This window comes from Takifugu flavidus, chromosome 1 (genome assembly GCF_003711565.1).
Source record: "Takifugu flavidus isolate HTHZ2018 chromosome 1, ASM371156v2, whole genome shotgun sequence".
Taxonomy (NCBI): domain Eukaryota; kingdom Metazoa; phylum Chordata; class Actinopteri; order Tetraodontiformes; family Tetraodontidae; genus Takifugu; species Takifugu flavidus.
This window is the reverse complement of record NC_079520.1, coordinates 2,281,664-2,299,570: the sequence shown is the minus strand read 5'-3', so window position 1 is coordinate 2,299,570 and position 17,907 is coordinate 2,281,664. Positions and strand designations below refer to the sequence as shown.

Here is a 17,907-nt window from a genome sequence, read left to right as displayed (position 1 = left end):
AGTGCACCTATAAAAATACCCCGGTGCCACTGTTCGTGTGGGGGTGTGTGCGTGCTCACCTCACTGGCAGCAGTGCCAGCCTTCTTATGTGTGTCGTAAACAGGTGTGTCTGTTTGCATGAAATATATTCGGTCTTTTGTGTCCTCCCAACGTTGTGTGTATTTCCTCTGCAAAGAGAAAGAACAGCAGTGTGGATGTAGGTAGAACACAGTTGAATACGCACTGCTTGTCATGTGACTGTGAGCCGTTACCTCACTCAGGTTTTCCATGGCCACCCTGGCTGTGGCAATGTCAAAGTACGGAGTCTCGCACCATTGGCCTTTCACATTTTTATTGTAATCCTCCTTATATTTAAGCTGTGGGAAACAGAAATAATCAGTGTTACGCAGTTTAGGAAACATTTAAAACTATTCTGGTTGACAAAACATGCTGGCCATGACGGTAATCCCTGAAATTTCAGCCCATTGTTGGTTTTCCCCCTCGCGCCTGATGCAGCCGATGATATCAGAGAGCAGGTGGACAGTTATTCTGAGCCACCGCTCAAGGTTAGCTGGGCTCTCATGTCCCTGATTCCGCATGGATGCACTGAGCAAGTTTACCCCTTTTGTTAAAGATATGTAGAATTTAGCTGATTTGTCTATAATAATGCATGTGCCAAAGGGAATAATCCTGGAAAAATTAAACAAAATAACAAAACCTGAGTGGAGCTGATCACTACCCGCTGCTAACCACCTTAAAAATTAAAAACTTAATTTTGTCACATTATCATTAAAGTATATACAATTGGTTGCTACACTCGGTTATTTTAATGAGATCTATAATCTTTCAAGCAGCATCACATATTAATTTATTAAGGTTGATTCTTGAAATAAAGGCAACTCCAGACCCAGATCTTAAGAGCAGGTTAGGGCAGCTTACATCACTGCGCTGCCGGTCCACGGTCCTGGCCAGCACCACTTCAGGAGGATCAGGCAAAGAGGTGTATTTGGCCTTGCGCTCATTATGGCCCTTCTTGTACTGGACCTGTGGGGGCACACGCAGCAGGAGTGGGTGATTCTAAAACCTCTTTTTGCACCCAGCAAGGTCAGAAATGATCTGGGCCTGTAACAGTCTCACTCACGTCACTGAGGGCCTCCTGAGCCTTGGCCACCCTTTGCAGCTCAGGGCTGTCGGTGTAAGGAAAGAACATCGTCTTGTCTTCATCCCAGTCCGAAGTGTAATTTTTCTGAAGAGGACATAAAATCGGGATGAATATAAGATCACGTTTGGATATTTGTGATGTTAATAGAGTAAGTTTTAATGTGCACGGTGGATCTAGTAGCACATTGTGCCTACTTTGCTGTAATTAGCTGCATTTTTCACGGCCAGGACAAACTCAGGAGCATCAGGAGGCAGCAGGTATCTGTCCTTCGTCTCATCCCACTTCTGTCTGTACAGAACCTATAAGGTAAACAGCACCAATGAGGTTTTGCCTTTTCTTTTCAAATATTGCAGCTTTCAGTGTATGCATGGACTCACCTTGCTAACCAGCTCAGATACATGCTTGACATGGGCGATTTCCTGGCCTCACCATCATACAAGCTTGTTGTCCGAGCCTTGTTCCCCTCCATGCGGTATTTAACCTAAAATAATGGCAAATTTGGGTTGATTAAATTGTGTTTTCTTCTCTTGTGACCATTTTTAATCCATGGTAATGTGAGTAATATTAGCTGAAAGTGAAAAGGGTGCTGTGTTTTCCTGGGCCGTACCTCACTGAGCTGCTCCTGGGCCTTCCTGATCCGGATCATTTCAGGGGTATCGGCACTAAAGGCAGGAGGGTTCCCTCTGGACATGTCATAGGCGTGACGGTACTTGTTCTGATGGGAAGAACAAGGCTATATAATAATTACTGCGACGACTGTCAAAAGAAAATAAAACAACAAACCAAATGTTGCCTACGTGGCTGAACTGATCCAGCATCTTCTGACTGTGGGCCAGATATGGAGTCATGAACTTGGAGGTATCCACCTTGATCTTTTTCCTCACTTGCCGAGTCGGCAAGCCCGCCTGGGGGAGGACAGAACAATAATCCCATTAACCAACTACCCCTGTCAGGTGCATTAGGGGACTTGAACCAACAACCTGGATCCACCCAGGGATAAAGACACGTTTCAACCAAAGAAAAAGGATTTGCTCTTTAGAGGAAGCCTTCTACTGAATATATATGTTTAAGTTTTCAGTCTTCCTCTACTCACTCACCTCTAATAATGATGGTGCAATGGGAAACGGATAATTCCATATGTCCCTCTACAGTATGTGGGACTTGCATAGCTGCATTAATTGCATGAATATAGATAAATGCACTGCATGCAATTAAGGCTTCAACAGTGGGATTATACTACAGCAGGTCTTAGGGAGGGAAGAAGGAGCCTCCTCTTACAGTGGGTCACATTCTGACACGACTGGCTAATCAAATACTGATAAACTATAGAGCTGTCATGCACACTTTGAAGGGTTTATGATAAAAACACGTATGCCTTTGACCAAGCAGCCAGACAGAGGAATACTCATCCATGCATGCAGACAGAAGTGGATGCATCACGACCAGTATCGAGGAGGGGTAACCTCCGCTGCGTCCCGCGGGGGGGGTGCGTTACCTGAGAGTGCTGAGTCTTTTGCTCAGTCACAGTCTTCGTTGTAATCTGCTAAACATATTGAAAATATAGAACACACTCTGGGATTTCAAAACAGGTTGAAGGAGAAACAGCAGCGTACTGTATATTTTTAGGATTGAGGTTGATTTTTCCCACAGCTCTGGGTCCTATTTAATTACAACCACCGACACTCTGGGGGGAAGATTGTAATAAAGTGCTTCTATGTCTGTGTCACCGAAATCCTCAGAGGTGAATATAGAGTAATTCCTGCTGAGGAAAGAGGAACATTAATATCTTCTCTATTGCTGAGTGAGACAGCTCTCTAGTGTCTCATCAGCAGGGATTTACATGACAACAACTGGATCTTATCTCCTCATTTTTCGATCTATAATAATATTATTTGTTTAAACAACTCCATAGTGCCAATGTGTGATCACACACACGGTTCTTCATTCAAAGGTAAATTTGATGTAGTCAGGTTTTATTTGATGAGTTTCCACGGAGGCTGAAGACACTTTCACTCATTCTGTTTTACACAGCATGAATAAAAAAGGTTGGTTGGGAATTTGATTTTGGGCTCCATCCTATTTATAGTTGTAGATACTGGTCAGTTATTCCTAGATACAACAGTGCCGAGCAGCCTATGATCCCATCAGCTTGTTGCATGAAACACTGTTTGGCACCTGTGACAGGCCTAAAAATGCAGCAGTAGATTTGGGTTCTGTGGACTCCTGTTCCAAACACGCGGGTGATTATTGTAATGCTCTTTACTCTACAGCCAAAACTCTCCTGCTCGTCAACCGTATAACCTCATCCTCTATTCAGGAAGGTTCCGGACCGATTTTAGGGTTTACATGTTTGAGGTCAGCAACATTAACTGCTTCATAATGAACAAATGCTGTCTGACTGAATAATTGAGAGACTGAATGATCCCACACATTTGGATTTTACTGTTCTGCTATTTAAGTAGAACAAAAAGGTAAACCTGACTGCAGGGGTGGGGTCACTATTTACATATTCTGTTTTAATAACATTAGTCAGACGACAGCAGAAGACAGCAGCAGGTTGCTCCAGGTAGAGACGAGCCTGTCCGGCTCTCCGCCGGCCTAAACTGCACCTCTGAACCGATTGTGGTGTTTTATTTAAATGGTCAACATCTATCGGGAATATACATTAACCAGAGGTGAGGGAAAGAACATCTCAATCGTTTTGGCAAAACATCTGTAAGAGGCTTGAACATCTGGATTTATCAGACGGGAGAGAATCGCAGGCGTCGATGGAACTGTCAGCGGAAGGAAAGGAAACTCTCTTTCCTCCCATCACAGCCGCTCCTGATGATCTGAGTGTGGTTTTCCAGGCCAGGGACTCATTTGAGCCACACTTTCTCTGCCTGGCTCATTCCCTTTGCTTCTCTGGCGGCTTCATGCCCCTGCCAATATGCCATAGATGTCCACTTCTAAATTTGCCTGGATGCCAGACAGACACCTTAATGAGCCTGATAGATAAACCTCTCAGCACTAAAATGACTAATTCTAACACTGACTTCTTATGCTAATGATGAGGAAACTGTCTTTAATTATCACCACATAAATAAACACCAATGCTGTGATTCTCCCCAATCTGTAGATCAAATCAAGCGCCATCTTACCAGGTACTTAAAACTTTTCTCCTCAGTGTAAATGAAAGTGGTTGTGAAATCAGAGTGTATCAGAGCGAGGACCCGACTGTTTCACCTCCCAGGAGATTCACATCTTTTTAGTAAAGATAATAAATCTCACTCCAGTTGATATGTTATACGGGAATTAAATGACAATTTTTTTGCTGGTATTTGGAAAAGAAATCAATCAGTCATTTAAACTCCCCTATAAGACATCAGCAGTATTATGAAGAAATACCAGGCTAACTTTAATCCTATTTCACCAGGAAATATGAGATTAACTTGTTAGCCTTCTGCTCTCACTCTTCCATTCGACACTGACATGGAGACTTTCAGCAACACAATATATCACACACAATTTATTCCAAAAGCAGCCTGAAAACATCCTCAGCTCCTGAGGTTAGATATGAATCTGGAGATAAACGTGACGCGACTTGTAATCCAATCTACACGTGGATGCCACTGCAGCCGAGGGGAACGTGGCCAATTACAGTTCAATAATCGGTTTATGCTGATGTTAGTGGAACTTGTGGTCTGAAAATGGACAATGACATAGAAAATAAGTGATAAAAGTTGTGCCGTGATCACAACGTCGTCAATAACGTTGATATCTTTACATAAATATCATCACTAATGCTGCAGATTTGAAAGACGAATGGCTGAACTGATTTTACTTGTGAGTGTCTGTTTTTGGTATTTTAAAGTGGGCCGTCAATCTGAAACAGGATCTGACTGCAGAGATAAATGACTGGTTCTATGAACTGCTGACTGCAGGAGGTCATTAACTTCACTATTCATAGTTGCTGCCACTGGACCCTCAGTTCCTGCACCTCCAGTAAAATCCTCTCCCTTGAATCTCATCTGGGCTGCAAACACTAATTAAGCATTGTTGGAAAATTAAAGGATTTTTTATTTGTGGCTTGTGAGAAGGCATCCACTTACCTCATCAATAATCTCCTCCTCCTCCTCCTCCTCCCCTTCTACCACATATTCCTCTTCATACTCCTCATACTCCTCATATTCCTCCACAACTTCCGTCATACTGGGACGGTTTTAGAGGTTCTACACACAAAAAGAATTGGCCGTTATTAAAGTTTTTTTTGACTTATTAGCTGAAAAACATATGTGACAAAGTCACAAAACATTTTTTAATAATGCCATGTAAGCAGCGAGGTTTGGAAAAATGATGTGGCTGCTACCAGCATCGCCTCTTCAACCCAATCAACAGAATTAGGAAAAAGAAAGGCAGTGATGGAAATAGACACCGGTGTCACATGAACGTCCGAACAAAGCAGAAGTCATACCAGCACAAGATGCCTGCAGTATTTCCTGACAGTTAGGGAAGTCTCACTTGCCATCCACTAGGGTCTCAAATTGACTGTGATTTGCCCCAATCCTAAAGAAAGCAACAAACTTAAAAAAAAAAAAAAAAGGACAACGGCAAATGAATAATCACAATAGCAGAGTTAGAAGGTCAGACACACTGTGGATTTTTATAACGGGCCCCTGAATGTGTGCGAGCCACCCCTCCTCCCTCACTTGCCACAACACAGCTCAGAGAACTGTGGCCCCTGGCTGAAGCTTGGCGACAGCTGCCCAGCACCGCTCCAGCTATTTGACATGTAAGCTAATGCCAAAGTCTGATTGGTTGACTCTGTTTAGCAAATGGCGATGCAATGCCTTCTGAGGCTGCAGGTTAAATATAGGATGGTACACTAACTAGCTTTTTTTAGCATGATTGCCTTTACTTTCAAATAAAATATTCTCTGTAAAACAGCGGGAGAGAGGAGGTGGACCCTCTAATGAAGGACAGAAAAAAGCAGGGCTGGTGCTGAGATTACAACAAAAAAGAGACGAAAAAAGGCAAAATATCCAGAGTGCTGCCGAAACTTCAGATGCATCCAAAGACGCTTCTTGTCTGGTTAGATCCCACTCGATCGCTGCCCTTCTGCTTAGTTAGTTACTCCTTTAAGGTGCAGCTCTGACACTGCTTATTCCTCAGGCAGCTGTCCTGACAGATCCAAACGGCAGCAAAGGATGGAAAGTCCAGCAAATGGAAAGCCATGCAAGAGTGTAGAGATTCTACATAGTGAGCTTTTCTCCATTTCTTTCCTTACCAGTTATATTAAAGCTTAACGGTGTCCCCAAGCCGCCAAAGACTCCCCAGCTTCCCTCCAGAGAAACGCTGGGCGACAGCACACAGCTGCACTTTCTACCCAGGTTATCATGTGGCCAAAGCAGCCAATCACAGGCCAGCGCTCTCAGGTTTCCAAATCTAAATATACCTAGGTGATCCTTTCGGTGAAGAGCACCTGTTGGGGCGAATGCATCAGCGGTGCGGTTATGAGGGAGGCAGGAGAGTGGGTGGCGCTGGGGGCGAGAAGACAGACGACCCTTCTCGCACCACACGCAGTCCTCACCTGAATGAACAGCCGTGTGTTTGTTGTGATGCTGACAAACACAGCTGCTGTAGATCACTTTGGATCTGAGCATGAGGATGAGGACACCAAAGCTGTGGATGCCAAAGCTGTTGAGGTCATCTGTTAGCTGACCCTGAGCTGCCCGGCTCCTGAGGAAACCAGGTCAGCACTAAACAGGAACTGCGAGAGAGGAAATATGAAAGGACAGTTTCTTACCAAATATATAGGAACTAAAGGCCTCTTGGATTAAGGTCAAAGTCTAAAAACAAACCTGGGACAAGTCTTTGATGTGTTTTGGATGATAGCAAAGACGACCCACGGGCCTCTGTTGAAACCTACTATTTTTCTTTACATTTAAAAAATCCCCTGCTACACTTTCAATAACATCTGTTTAAGATTTAATCATGTGTATATGTATGAAAGGCAGCAATAAGAGGGACTTTGGTATGGAATGACATCATACTGCACGCATTGGCATGTATTTGTGTCAGTTCCATTACTGAAATAAATTCTCAAGTGTTATCAGGCAACATTATTGGTTATATTTACACCTACGCTGATACCAGAATAGTAAAGAATGAAAGGGTACCGATTGATTTTCCTATGTTGTCCAATAATGCATCTCTCTTTGCTCCTGGAGTCTGATCTCTGGCGTGCCTGCTCTCACTCTGCTAGGAGTGAGGACACACACACACACACACACACACACACACACACACACACACACACACACACACACACACTCACACAAACACAGACAGACAGACAGCAGCTGAGGATCTCTCTATCATGCCGAACTGGTCCCAGTCCTGAATTCTATGATTCACTGGGTGACCAGCAGCATCACTACAGCCGAGATGCAAAAATGTCCCTTTTCAGGTTTTGGTTCCATATCAAACTCCTAAAACGAACCTGGAGGCAGTTGTACGAGCACAAAGGAGATGAGGAATGGGTTATGTAGCCCCCCTCGCCTGGAGCCGTGCTCATTCATCAGTTTAAACTGTTCATCCCGCAGTTTAAACGGAGTTGTTTGGGGTCAAAGGAAGGGTCAGCGTGTGATGATGGAGGTGGGCGACTGGATGGGTGGGACGCCGATACGTTCATAACATCACTGTCCCGCTGGAGCCAATGAGACGACCAGTGAGCAATGGGGATCCTGAGCTGCGGGTGTTTGCTTTTACCCAGGTGAAACCGGCCGGACAGTGATTTTATGGTGGTCAACATGAGCCCTCAAACGAGCCCGACAGACGCGCCGGTGCTGAGGCCACTCAGGAGGGGGGGCGGCGGGACGCTGGAGTCACTGGAGAAAACAGTCCGATGACGAGTCGGACACAACAGCTGCAGAACAAAAACACCCCGTGAAAAAAGCCAGAGGCCGACGTGTTTGGCTGTGGTCCGTTCACTCTGTACTGTGAAGCTTCATCGTTCTAGGGACAAATCTTACCTCTGCGAACAGCACGGCGACGGGGGAACTCGTCTTTTTAGTCACAGCCCTGGAAAAGGCCGTTTCTGAACTGCACAGCTGGTTAAAGGACAGAACGCACAGCAACTCCGTAAATAAACCTGAACCGGGCACGAGGTCAGGACACAAACTTAAAGCTTGAGTTTTGGGCGGCGTGCATCAATGCCGAAAGATGTAAATAATTTATTGGTCCGTGGGTGCGTCGAGAGCGGCCACAAAGGTCGGTGTGAAGGGTTTCAGTGGTTTTGTGGATGCTCTACTTATTCAACAGGACCGTCACTCCAAGGTTTTTTTGCTTTTTAAAGCACAAATTACTAAGCAACACATATTAAAAAGGAGTAACAGCAACAAAACAGAGCAATTTAGGCAAGGTAAGCCAAAGCAGAGAACAAAGTTCATTGAGAAATAGTCAATTTTCTTATTCCTATGATGTTTTTTTTTTTAAGTTAATGATTTGTTTCTTCTTGAACGACTGCAGGACCCAAATGTGCCTCCCTGATCCTGATTTAGAAATAAATGACCGATAGGAAGGAATTGATGAATCAACTACAAAATTCTAAGTTACAAGAGTTTTTAAAGGTTAACATTTTGTGCTTGGTTATTTAACCCTGAGGAACCTGTCTCTGAAGCCACTACTCACAGTTTTAACCTGACTTGTCCTCTTTGCTCTCTGAATTCATCTCCTTTATCCTTATCTCTGGCTGCCCCACCGACCCCCTGAAAAGCAGCTCATTGGAGAAAAATCTGCCTCCTAAAGACTGAAAAACATCATACGATCACGTCACAGAAGAGAGGGGAGACACTTTATTTCACTTCACCTTTGAATGGAAACTGAAAGAAGAGGGTGGACTTTTGATTTTACCCTCCTTCCTGCATGTGTCGGTCACCATCAATCCCCACTTGCACATTCTGTTGCAGGCACCACGTTAAAATACTGGGCTGTATACACAGAGAGCGCCATGGAAACCGCCCCAGCCAGTCCGGCAATACTGCAAGGCCACTGTGGACTCACACAGCTGCTGTCGTCGTCCTCATTCCAAGCCGAACACTTTGCTGCCCTCTGGTTAGCTGAAAGGAAAACCGTGCAGCAACATCTAGAGTCTCTATCGTCCAAAGTCATTCTGAAATCTCCAATTATTTGGTTCTGTGTTCAGAACGAACAAAATAAATTATCGTATCCGCTAATATAAAATCCTGGCAGCACTCCGTCCGTATCTGCGGGAACGAGGACGGGGTCCACCGGTCGGTCCCTCGGTTCAAGTTTGCGTTTGGAGCGGAAGGAACAGACACAACAAGGGCGCCCTCGTGATCCACGACAGGGGACATCATCTCACGCGGAGCCGTGACATCATCCATTCAAGCCCCTGGCACAACCTGAAGGTGAGGAAATCAGGGGAGGTGGTTGAGGAACACGGGGAGCGAAGGAAAACTGGAGTCAAGGTCGAACCGCAGCACAAAATGGCTTTTTTTTTTTTTTAAATGGCTTTCTATGAAATGGAAGAGTGCTGGTGATTAATACACGTCTCACCCCTCCCCGGTGAGCGCACAGCAGGCCTGGATGTGCCACTGGTGGTCTTTGACAGATGTGAGTTGGAGGCTCTGTGAGATTTCAGCCACAGTCATGCAGCCCTTCACATCCTGCTTGTTAGCAAAGATCAACAGTCCTGCTTTTCTTAGATCCTGGAGGGCAGAAGTAAGGAAACATGCCCCAGTAACTGGCTTTGTCACTCACACATGGTCATTTGAGACTACTTTTATATTATATTTTCACTGTTAACTTGATGATGTAGCTTCAACGCCTGTACATGCACAGCTTTTTCACCTCACTTACTTCATGCGCGAGCATTTTATACAGTTCCTCCTTGGTGACGGAGATCCTTTCTCTGTCTGTGCTGTCCACCACCACGATGACAAACTGCAGAGGAGGAGACAGAAATATGAATGAATGGACATCCAGCAGAGCATCAATACTGAATGGGCTTAATCAACAGACAACTGGTATAAAATTGTCACTATATACACAAATATACACTAAAACATCACCACAATGGATTTAAACAAACCTTTCAGGTAGAGGATGGCATGTGCTGTTTAGGAATGGCAACTATTTTAGGCACAATATGTGCGAGCCTGCACTCACCTCTGTGTTTGTGTAATATGTATTCCATGACGACCGCAGGGACTCCTGTCCTCCAATATCCCACATCAGGAAATGCGTGTTGTTCACCACGATCTCCTCCACGTTGCTACCAATTGTAGGAGAGGTGTGCACCACCTCGTTCATCGAACTGCAAGACAATTGTGACGTTCAGCTCCTGATGTGTTGGTCCCAGAGCGACAGAACGTGCACAGAGAGGAAGCTAGTTTAACCACTTACAACTGGTAAAGAATGGTGGTCTTGCCAGCATTGTCCAGGCCCACAACTATAACTTTGTGCTCTGAAAGACAAAGAAGAGACGGAACCGAGCTGAGTATGACCGAGAAATCTTTTGATGCGAGACGTTAGTCAAAGAACAGCCTCTCTGTTCCTCATTTCTGCCCACTGGTGCAGCGTCGAACACTCAAGTATTGTGGTGCCGAGAGTGAAGAGGGAACTTTTACAGCTACAGATTTCTGAAGCCAAGCAGGAAGTCTCAGATATGAATCTGGACTCGAAAGTGTTGCAGCAGCACCGGAGACGCCGCAAAAGTCTCTCTTCATCTCTCAAATGCAGTTTGCTAAAATTAATGGTGAACTTTTGAAATCCAAGGGGTTAAACATAAATGACCTCGAATTGGTGTTTATTACACCTATAGTGCATTTTTATTGCTTGCAATTCATTTATTGGACTTCAGATCAAAAAGAATGTCACGTGCGATCAGATGAGATTGAGGGAATTACTTGTTTTGGAATGACTGTCTATGGTGACAAGGAAATTGATACCATCATGTGATTTACACCATTTCTGCACAAGGACTGATTGTATAAGAAACTAGTCACTAGTCAAATACTTCTCAGCATTTTCTAATTTCCTGGCTGAAGCTACAGCAAATAGATTGGTTTGTGTTGTAACAAGAATCGACTGCAGGCCTGAAAAGACATAAAAGAGACGCTCCAACAGCTTTAAAGTGTTAGAAAAATGCATGACGAGGAATACATGCACCAAATGAACCAGGCTGCTTTCTTCCTTATATGATTCTGCTTTCTTAGACCTATGCGACGTGTGACTGCAGATCTCTGGGAGTTAAGAATTTCCAAGATCAACAGTTGTTTTCCCACTGATGAGGCGATAAGATTCCATTGGTGTGGAGTCAGCGTTGAACCCGGGGACAGTGCTGATGTGGCCGCCGGCGCTGCGTGGTGACACCGGTCCACCGGCCCGAGATGGTGGCCCGTGGTCGGGTTTCAGGTTACAGCCTCCTCACACCGACCTTTCCTGTAACCAAGTCCACATCCTTCACTCGGACTTGGCTCACCTTGCTTACCTGTCCGCTCCCAACCAGGTAGCCGAAAGAAGCGAACATATGGCTGGAGAGGACGCTCGTAGTCGGTCTCCAGGTGAAAGCCTCCCTCCCTCCCTCCCTCCACCGGGGAGACACGACGCCTTACAGCTCATTCATGACATTAAAACCACGTTTGGAAGCCTTATAAACGCAAACCTGTGTCTCATAGGGGCCTTTTCGGGCGATTGAGCCCACCTAGCTCCCGTGGACGACAAACACAGCATAAATGTCATGGCGGATTTCTTACCTTGATGATTAAAAAGCCTCCATAGCTTTGTAAATAATATTCCCATGACTGCCGAAAGGGTTTTCTGACGCCAGCTTGTTCAAATCGGCTGTCACTTAGCTAGCTAGCTAGCCAGCTAGCGTTGGTGTCACTCAACTTTACCAAGCCCTCTAGCTACATAGACGAGCAGCTGTCGGGCTTTCGAGTACAACTGTCATTGCTGCGAGGATCGATTTTGATAAATTGAGGTTATGACATTAAAAGTATTTCAAAAGTGAAAACCAAAACATTAAACGCCGTAAGAATCAGCTGGATGTTGTGGCGGCGATGAGCTCAAAAAAAAAAAGTCAGTACCGCGCATGCGTACTTGCGCGAGCCGTCCTCTATCGACATGCGATTGTACAGAAATAACTGATATATTATTCTGTTTAAAATAAGATAAACATGGTTAAAATAATTACATGACTATTGTTTTCAAAGTCAAAACTGACTGACTGGTCATTAGTTCAGCAATTTTCTGCCTGTCTGTGGCGGCGGGACCTTTGGAGACTCATGTCTTTTGGTAGGAATGAACCAAATGTCTAAAAACATTACAATAATATATTGATGACAACTCTCAAACTATGCAACCTGCATCGAAAAAACTGAGTTCAAATAGATTGAAATCTCAATATGTTTGAATAAGAATCAGCACTATCCAACAGGATAAGAGCAGTTTATTTACATTACATGAATTGTAAAATGACAGTGCACACAAAGTCATAATCGATGCATCATTCTGTCACAGGCGGTACTGAACATTTTTGAAACCGTTGCTTCATTGATTGGAAACACCACTGGTAAAAGCTACAGTAGATGGCAGGTGAGAGCAGAAGTCTTTTCATCAGTCTTGGTAATCTCTGGTCAGTAGAATAAAAGAAACACCTGAAAATTACAACAGATAACAACATAGCCTTCATGATATGCAGTGTGACCACTGTGGTGACTAAAAGAGTACAAACAAATTCACCTGATTGTAAAAGAAAATGCCAAAAGCTGTGTAATTCTGTCCAAGTGCTTTAGTAAATTCTGTCTCTTATCTGGAGGAATTACTCAATAGAGGGAAAAGCTATATCTAAAACTCCTGTAAAGGGGGCCTGTGGAATCAATATTCATTACAAACGTCTGGATTTCATCCTAGAAAATCTTTAATCAGACAATATGTGAGGGGAATGTTGGATTTTTCTAAAATCTGAATTTGGAAGGTGTGTACATCACTTGAAAGAAGAAATGACTGGAACATATTTTCATGCACTAGAGTGCAATTTTAATAAATTCAGGTTTCTTTCCTTCAATTATTTACGACTATATTCACACATGGAAGCCCTCGAGATCAATTAGTCACTGACACGGGATCCTGTTGTTTCATATTAGGTCAGAGGCCTCTGACAACTGGAAGTAAAGCATGTTTCAAATGTTATGAAGACACGTCACAATTTAGCATAACGCTGTGAAATCTGAGGAGCTGAACGCTACATCTGTCAGGTCCAAACGACCTCTCATTCCTGAGCTTTGTTGTTCTGAAAGGTTTTGGCCTCATCTGTATGATTTGTTTTAGACGTCCTCTTGTCTTGATGTGGTTACTGCTAAAGAGGGAATTAAAAATAAAACTAAAAGACACGGGGCATGAACCCTGAAGAGAACGCCACAATGCCTTCCATGCTATTCTGGTTTAAGGAACGGAAGCTTCCAGCTGACCTTTTTAAAATGTCAACGCAATGTAAATATTTTAATGTCAGTCAAGCATTATCTGTACAATTAACTGTGGGTAATAATCAAGTTAAAGTGTCATTTCTTTTTAAAAAATATTCTATTTATGCCTAACACTGCGGTGATGTGAGAAGGTCACTCTGTTTATGCATTTAAACTACAAATTTAGAGATTTTAAATGCTCCCTAAATGCCCAGGCAGTTGTAAAATGTAAACTGTATTGTTTCCAAGTCTGGTTAGGATAGGAGCTGTGTTTTTTCTATCCATTTTCCCGTTAATGGTCCCCAGCAGGCTTCCATGGGTCCAGGCCTCCACTCTCATCCTTGAGGAGCATCGGAGCATCTGAGCTGCCGTCTCCATCGGCTACGGAACGCTGGCATCCAGCACAGACTGACCTGGAGTTACATTCTGATCTGCGTGCTACAAGGGTCTGGTGCGGAAGGGTCTGGAAGAGCTCACGTTGTCACATCGCTTGCATGTGTTTTTGTCCCCTGAACCACCTGGGGCACATTCAGATCAGGTCCGGCTGCAGTTTTCCTTCTAAAACCTTACAATTCTGCTCTTGTGCTACTTTTACATCCACCCCCTTCCGAAATTGAACCAGGGGGAGGAAGTCTTCTTTTTTTTTAAGTTTAAAAAGCTTGTTTGGCAGGAGCCACGACTGAAGGGGGACACGGAGGTACTACACATCGATACGAGGTCGTTACAGTCCAAATGATTGTAGCTTCTTCTCTTCACGGTCCGTCTCAGCTCAAATCCGGTGCCTGGACTCCTGGCTGTAGCCTCCCGGGGATCCACGGTTACGGTGAGGCTTGTAAGAATCCTGGTACGGGTCCGGGTAGTCCTCTTCCACCAGAGGCGAGTGGTCCCGACTGTGCTGGGAGCCGGAGGACAGACGGTTGCGGTTCTTACGAGCCCGTTCGTTATGGTAGTTTTCATCGGCCGGCATCAGGGTGCGACGTTCCACCGGCGAATGATCCGTCATTGCATGGTTGCTGTTGCGGTTTCTTTGTGCCTGTTTGGGGGGGGGGGGGAAATATTGATTTCGCACAGCCCTTGATTGGCCGATTAATAAAACCAGCATCTAAATCATCTCTGCCTGTCGAGCTAAATCCAATTTTTCCAATAATTTGCTTTCTTTTCGGTGATTTTCCATCATATTTTAACCCACAAAAGTCCGATTTTCATTATCATTCGGGTCGTAAAGGTAATCGTGATGGGAAAACAGAAACACGTCTTTTAATTTCACCTGAATGGCAGCAGGATACGGGGAGAGCGCCGTGGAGCCCAGATTGCGTCCCAGCAGTGGGTTGAGCGGCGTGCTGAGTGACGTGTGCGTCGCTCGCCAATATGCTTCCAAGTACTCTGCAAGGTGTTCGCATGCGTCTTCCAACTGGTTCTCATCCAGAATGATGTCAAACATCTCCTGAGAGGGAGAAGAAAGAGAGGAAAGTATAGCTGCCGGTGCCGCTTTGTGGGGATTTCTTTCAGCACCAACATGAGTGGAGCGTAAGGAAGAGTTTGAACTCACAGAGGGACACTGCGCCAGTTTTTCTGCCGCAACAAGTTGCACATTCAGATGTTTGCTTTGAGATTTCCCTCTTGATTTGATCAGCCGCTGGAGGACCTGTAGGAAGGAAATACAATAAATGCGTCTTTACAAGTAAAACTTCCATTAAATAAGCTGTAGCTCTCTAAGATACAGCTTCTCACTCGGAGAGAGTAAACAGTTGCCGACAGCAAAACATCATTAAAAAGATGTTTCGGAGGATCGATTAATCGGTTCTTGCTTTAGATTTACATATTTTCCCATGATGGGCGCCACCTGGTGGTCAATCCCGGATCAGAGAAGAGTGAAATTCAAATGAGCTCAAGATGTCAGAGAAAACTGCCCAAAATGGAAATGTAGCCAAAACTATCAAGGACCGATTGAGTGGGCTTCTGAAGATTGATGCTGAACATCAGGTGAGCAGGGCTGCGATCAATTTTAAGATTGAATTAAATCTGTATTCTTCAATGAAAGTATTCAGCACTTTTGATCTCACCTTAGGAGAGGACACTTTAACATGGACGATAATTGGTGCTAACGAGGTCTTGATGAGCTGCCCGGGATGATTGATGGTGTCTGCGTCTAAAACCACCAGCTGCAGGGCCCTGGCCAGCTCAAAGATCCTCTCGATCTCACTCTGCACCTCGGCTGCAGGCAGACAAAAACACACAGCAGCACAGGAATGAAATGGGAAGAGGAGGAGGAAAACCTTTCACTTGTCACGACAGGCACTTGGGAGACGTGCACATCATTGAGTAAAACACTTCCTGTAGCTTTACCCAGGCTGGAGCGGGTGTTGGATCTCTCAATGATGGCCCTCTTACTGGGGTTGTTTAGTACTGACCTCTTGGCCAATGATATGTCAGCTGTTACCCTCGTGATGGATATCCTGAAAACACCCCCCCCCCCCAAAAAACAGACATTTCACAAGATCTTCAGGGCAAACTGGCAGTGATTCACAGCGAGACAGATGAGACCACTCACCTCCCGTCAAACCTGTGCTTTAGGAAGTCGAACAGCGCCTTCTGCATCATATCTGTCACCTATAAAGACGACGAGTCGGCGGTCATTAATGGACGTAACCGTGGACATTTGTTCCTTTCAGAACTAGAGGTTGAGATGGTAAAGTAAAGTGAAGGACCCTAGAATGACAGCTGCATGCACCCCAGTCACATCAGCTCAGATTTGTGACGTGTGGTTGTACTACTTTACTTCCCAAACAAGCTGTATGGAATAAAGGCAATTATTTCCACGCCGCTCCTCCAGTTTTTGACTCTAGAGCTAAACTGCTTCCTGTTACTAATTAATAAACAGAGAAGCCTGAGATTAAGATCTGTACGTGTGACAGAGCTGTTAAAGGCTGCTGAGACGCTCTTCACTGCAGCACATTTACACCCCGTTTCTAATTTCAAACCATGCTCCACTTTTCAGACTGATGCATTTTACCCAGAAGGTTGTTACCACGGCAACACAAGAAAGAGAGGCGGGGGCGGCGACTCCATGACAACTGACTCCCACCTCACACCACCTCCTTTATTGTTTGCCCCAGGGTTTCGCTGCTTACTGATAATCAATAAGCAGCTCCGGCTTCAGTGTCGCATCACGGGGAGATGTTTAATTTGGGCCGAAGTGGAAATTCAAGACGCTGCAGAAAGCGTCAGTCAGCCGGGCCGACGGCGGATGATCGAAAATGAACGATGCATCTTCATGATATTTTTGTAAATACAAAATATTCCATAACAACAGAACAGTTGTCTGAGATTTAATACAGCAGATGCACATCCTTCCTACCTCGTAACCTTTGAGGGACGGTCCCACCAGGACCACCGGCCTCATGGAGGGAACCACGTCATACGGAGGGATGTGCTCCGCCTGGGGAGGGGAGGGGGGGGGGGCGCAAACACACATACAGGCAAGATGAGTGTGGTCGTATAGACGCTGAGCACTGGAAGAAGGGAGTGATGCAGCAGAGTAACACTTAGAAAATAACATAATTTCAAGATTCCTAGTGAAATATTGGACAGATACAGACGTGTGGGGAACCTGTCAGTGGATCTGGGCTGAGGGGGAAGGCAGCCTTCTCCTCCCCCACAATGTCTGGCCCATCACCGTCACCATGAAAGTCCCTACCTGGGTTATTACAGCACTTTTATGGCATTCTTCAAAGTCTAAATTTGAAAAGCATCTTCTTTCTGTGTATGTACATTATTGACTGTAATAAGTAGTAATAGAAATAGTAAACCTGCAGTTCCAGACTCACCACTTTCTGTTTCTGCTTTCCTGTGGAAAAAAGAGAAAGGAAACATCACCTGACTGAATGGAAAACTGATCATCAACCTCATTTAACAGCATTCCAAAGAGACAAATGCAGAGCAGGTAAAAGAACTGATCTCTGTGAAGCTGAACGCCGTCTGTAAATATCCAAGAGACCAACCTGCAGAGTTGGGGTTGGGCTTGAATGTGCCCGACACCATTTCTCCAAGACTGGAGGAGGAATTCCCGCTGGATTTACTGCTACGACACAAAAAAATGAAAAGCCTTTTCAAACTTGGGCTTTGAAAGACCGCTAAGACCTTTTACTGTTTAGAATTGTGACGTATGGCGTGAAAAGTTTGGGAAGTTATGAAACTGAGGAGGGACATGAGGCCTGATGGAAAATTCTGCGGTGGCTGGGACTCGGGCCCCCCGCTGAGCCTGGCACTCGCACATCCACCAGCTCCCCGGCAGGC

General features: G+C 44.9%; 3 protein-coding genes across 6 annotated transcripts in view; all 3 read right to left on the bottom strand.

Moving 5' to 3' along the window:
* LOC130521782 (nebulin-like) overlaps positions 1–6,558 on the bottom strand; it is a 44,894-nt gene extending 38,336 nt beyond the window's left edge. The window contains 13 exon segments of the mRNA XM_057025583.1: positions 60–167; positions 252–356; positions 919–1,023; positions 1,121–1,225; positions 1,336–1,440; positions 1,519–1,562; positions 1,565–1,622; positions 1,749–1,856; positions 1,939–2,046; positions 2,637–2,684; positions 5,233–5,352; positions 5,595–5,686; positions 6,408–6,558. Of these exon segments, the coding sequence (XP_056881563.1) occupies positions 60–167; positions 252–356; positions 919–1,023; positions 1,121–1,225; positions 1,336–1,440; positions 1,519–1,562; positions 1,565–1,622; positions 1,749–1,856; positions 1,939–2,046; positions 2,637–2,684; positions 5,233–5,331 (993 nt within the window). The 5' untranslated portion in view covers positions 5,332–5,352; positions 5,595–5,686; positions 6,408–6,558.
* Positions 6,559–8,953: 2,395 nt separating this feature from the next.
* Positions 8,954–12,236, bottom strand: arl5a (ADP-ribosylation factor-like 5A). Its single transcript, XM_057025636.1, has 6 exons — positions 11,902–12,236; positions 10,550–10,610; positions 10,313–10,460; positions 10,004–10,087; positions 9,701–9,852; positions 8,954–9,546 (listed from the first exon to the last, which is right to left on the bottom strand). The coding sequence occupies exons 1-6, from the start codon at positions 11,945–11,947 to the stop codon at positions 9,498–9,500; spliced, it is 540 nt and encodes a 179-aa protein (XP_056881616.1). The 5' UTR covers positions 11,948–12,236; the 3' UTR covers positions 8,954–9,497.
* Positions 12,237–12,581: 345 nt separating this feature from the next.
* The window catches only part of cacnb4a (calcium channel, voltage-dependent, beta 4a subunit), a 16,144-nt gene continuing 10,818 nt past the window's right edge, over positions 12,582–17,907 (bottom strand). For 2 of the 4 annotated variants that reach the window (XM_057025603.1, XM_057025615.1), the window contains 9 exons: positions 17,613–17,692; positions 17,439–17,458; positions 16,970–17,050; positions 16,163–16,221; positions 15,958–16,067; positions 15,675–15,826; positions 15,161–15,256; positions 14,879–15,055; positions 12,582–14,644 (listed from right to left, as the gene is read on the bottom strand). In XM_057025603.1, the coding sequence (XP_056881583.1) occupies positions 14,381–14,644; positions 14,879–15,055; positions 15,161–15,256; positions 15,675–15,826; positions 15,958–16,067; positions 16,163–16,221; positions 16,970–17,050; positions 17,439–17,458; positions 17,613–17,692 (1,039 nt within the window). In that variant the 3' untranslated portion in view covers positions 12,582–14,380. The remainder of the gene's footprint in view (positions 14,645–14,878; positions 15,056–15,160; positions 15,257–15,674; positions 15,827–15,957; positions 16,068–16,162; positions 16,222–16,969; positions 17,051–17,438; positions 17,459–17,612; positions 17,693–17,907) is intronic. The other 2 variants (XM_057025608.1, XM_057025622.1) reach the window with 1 other exon arrangement.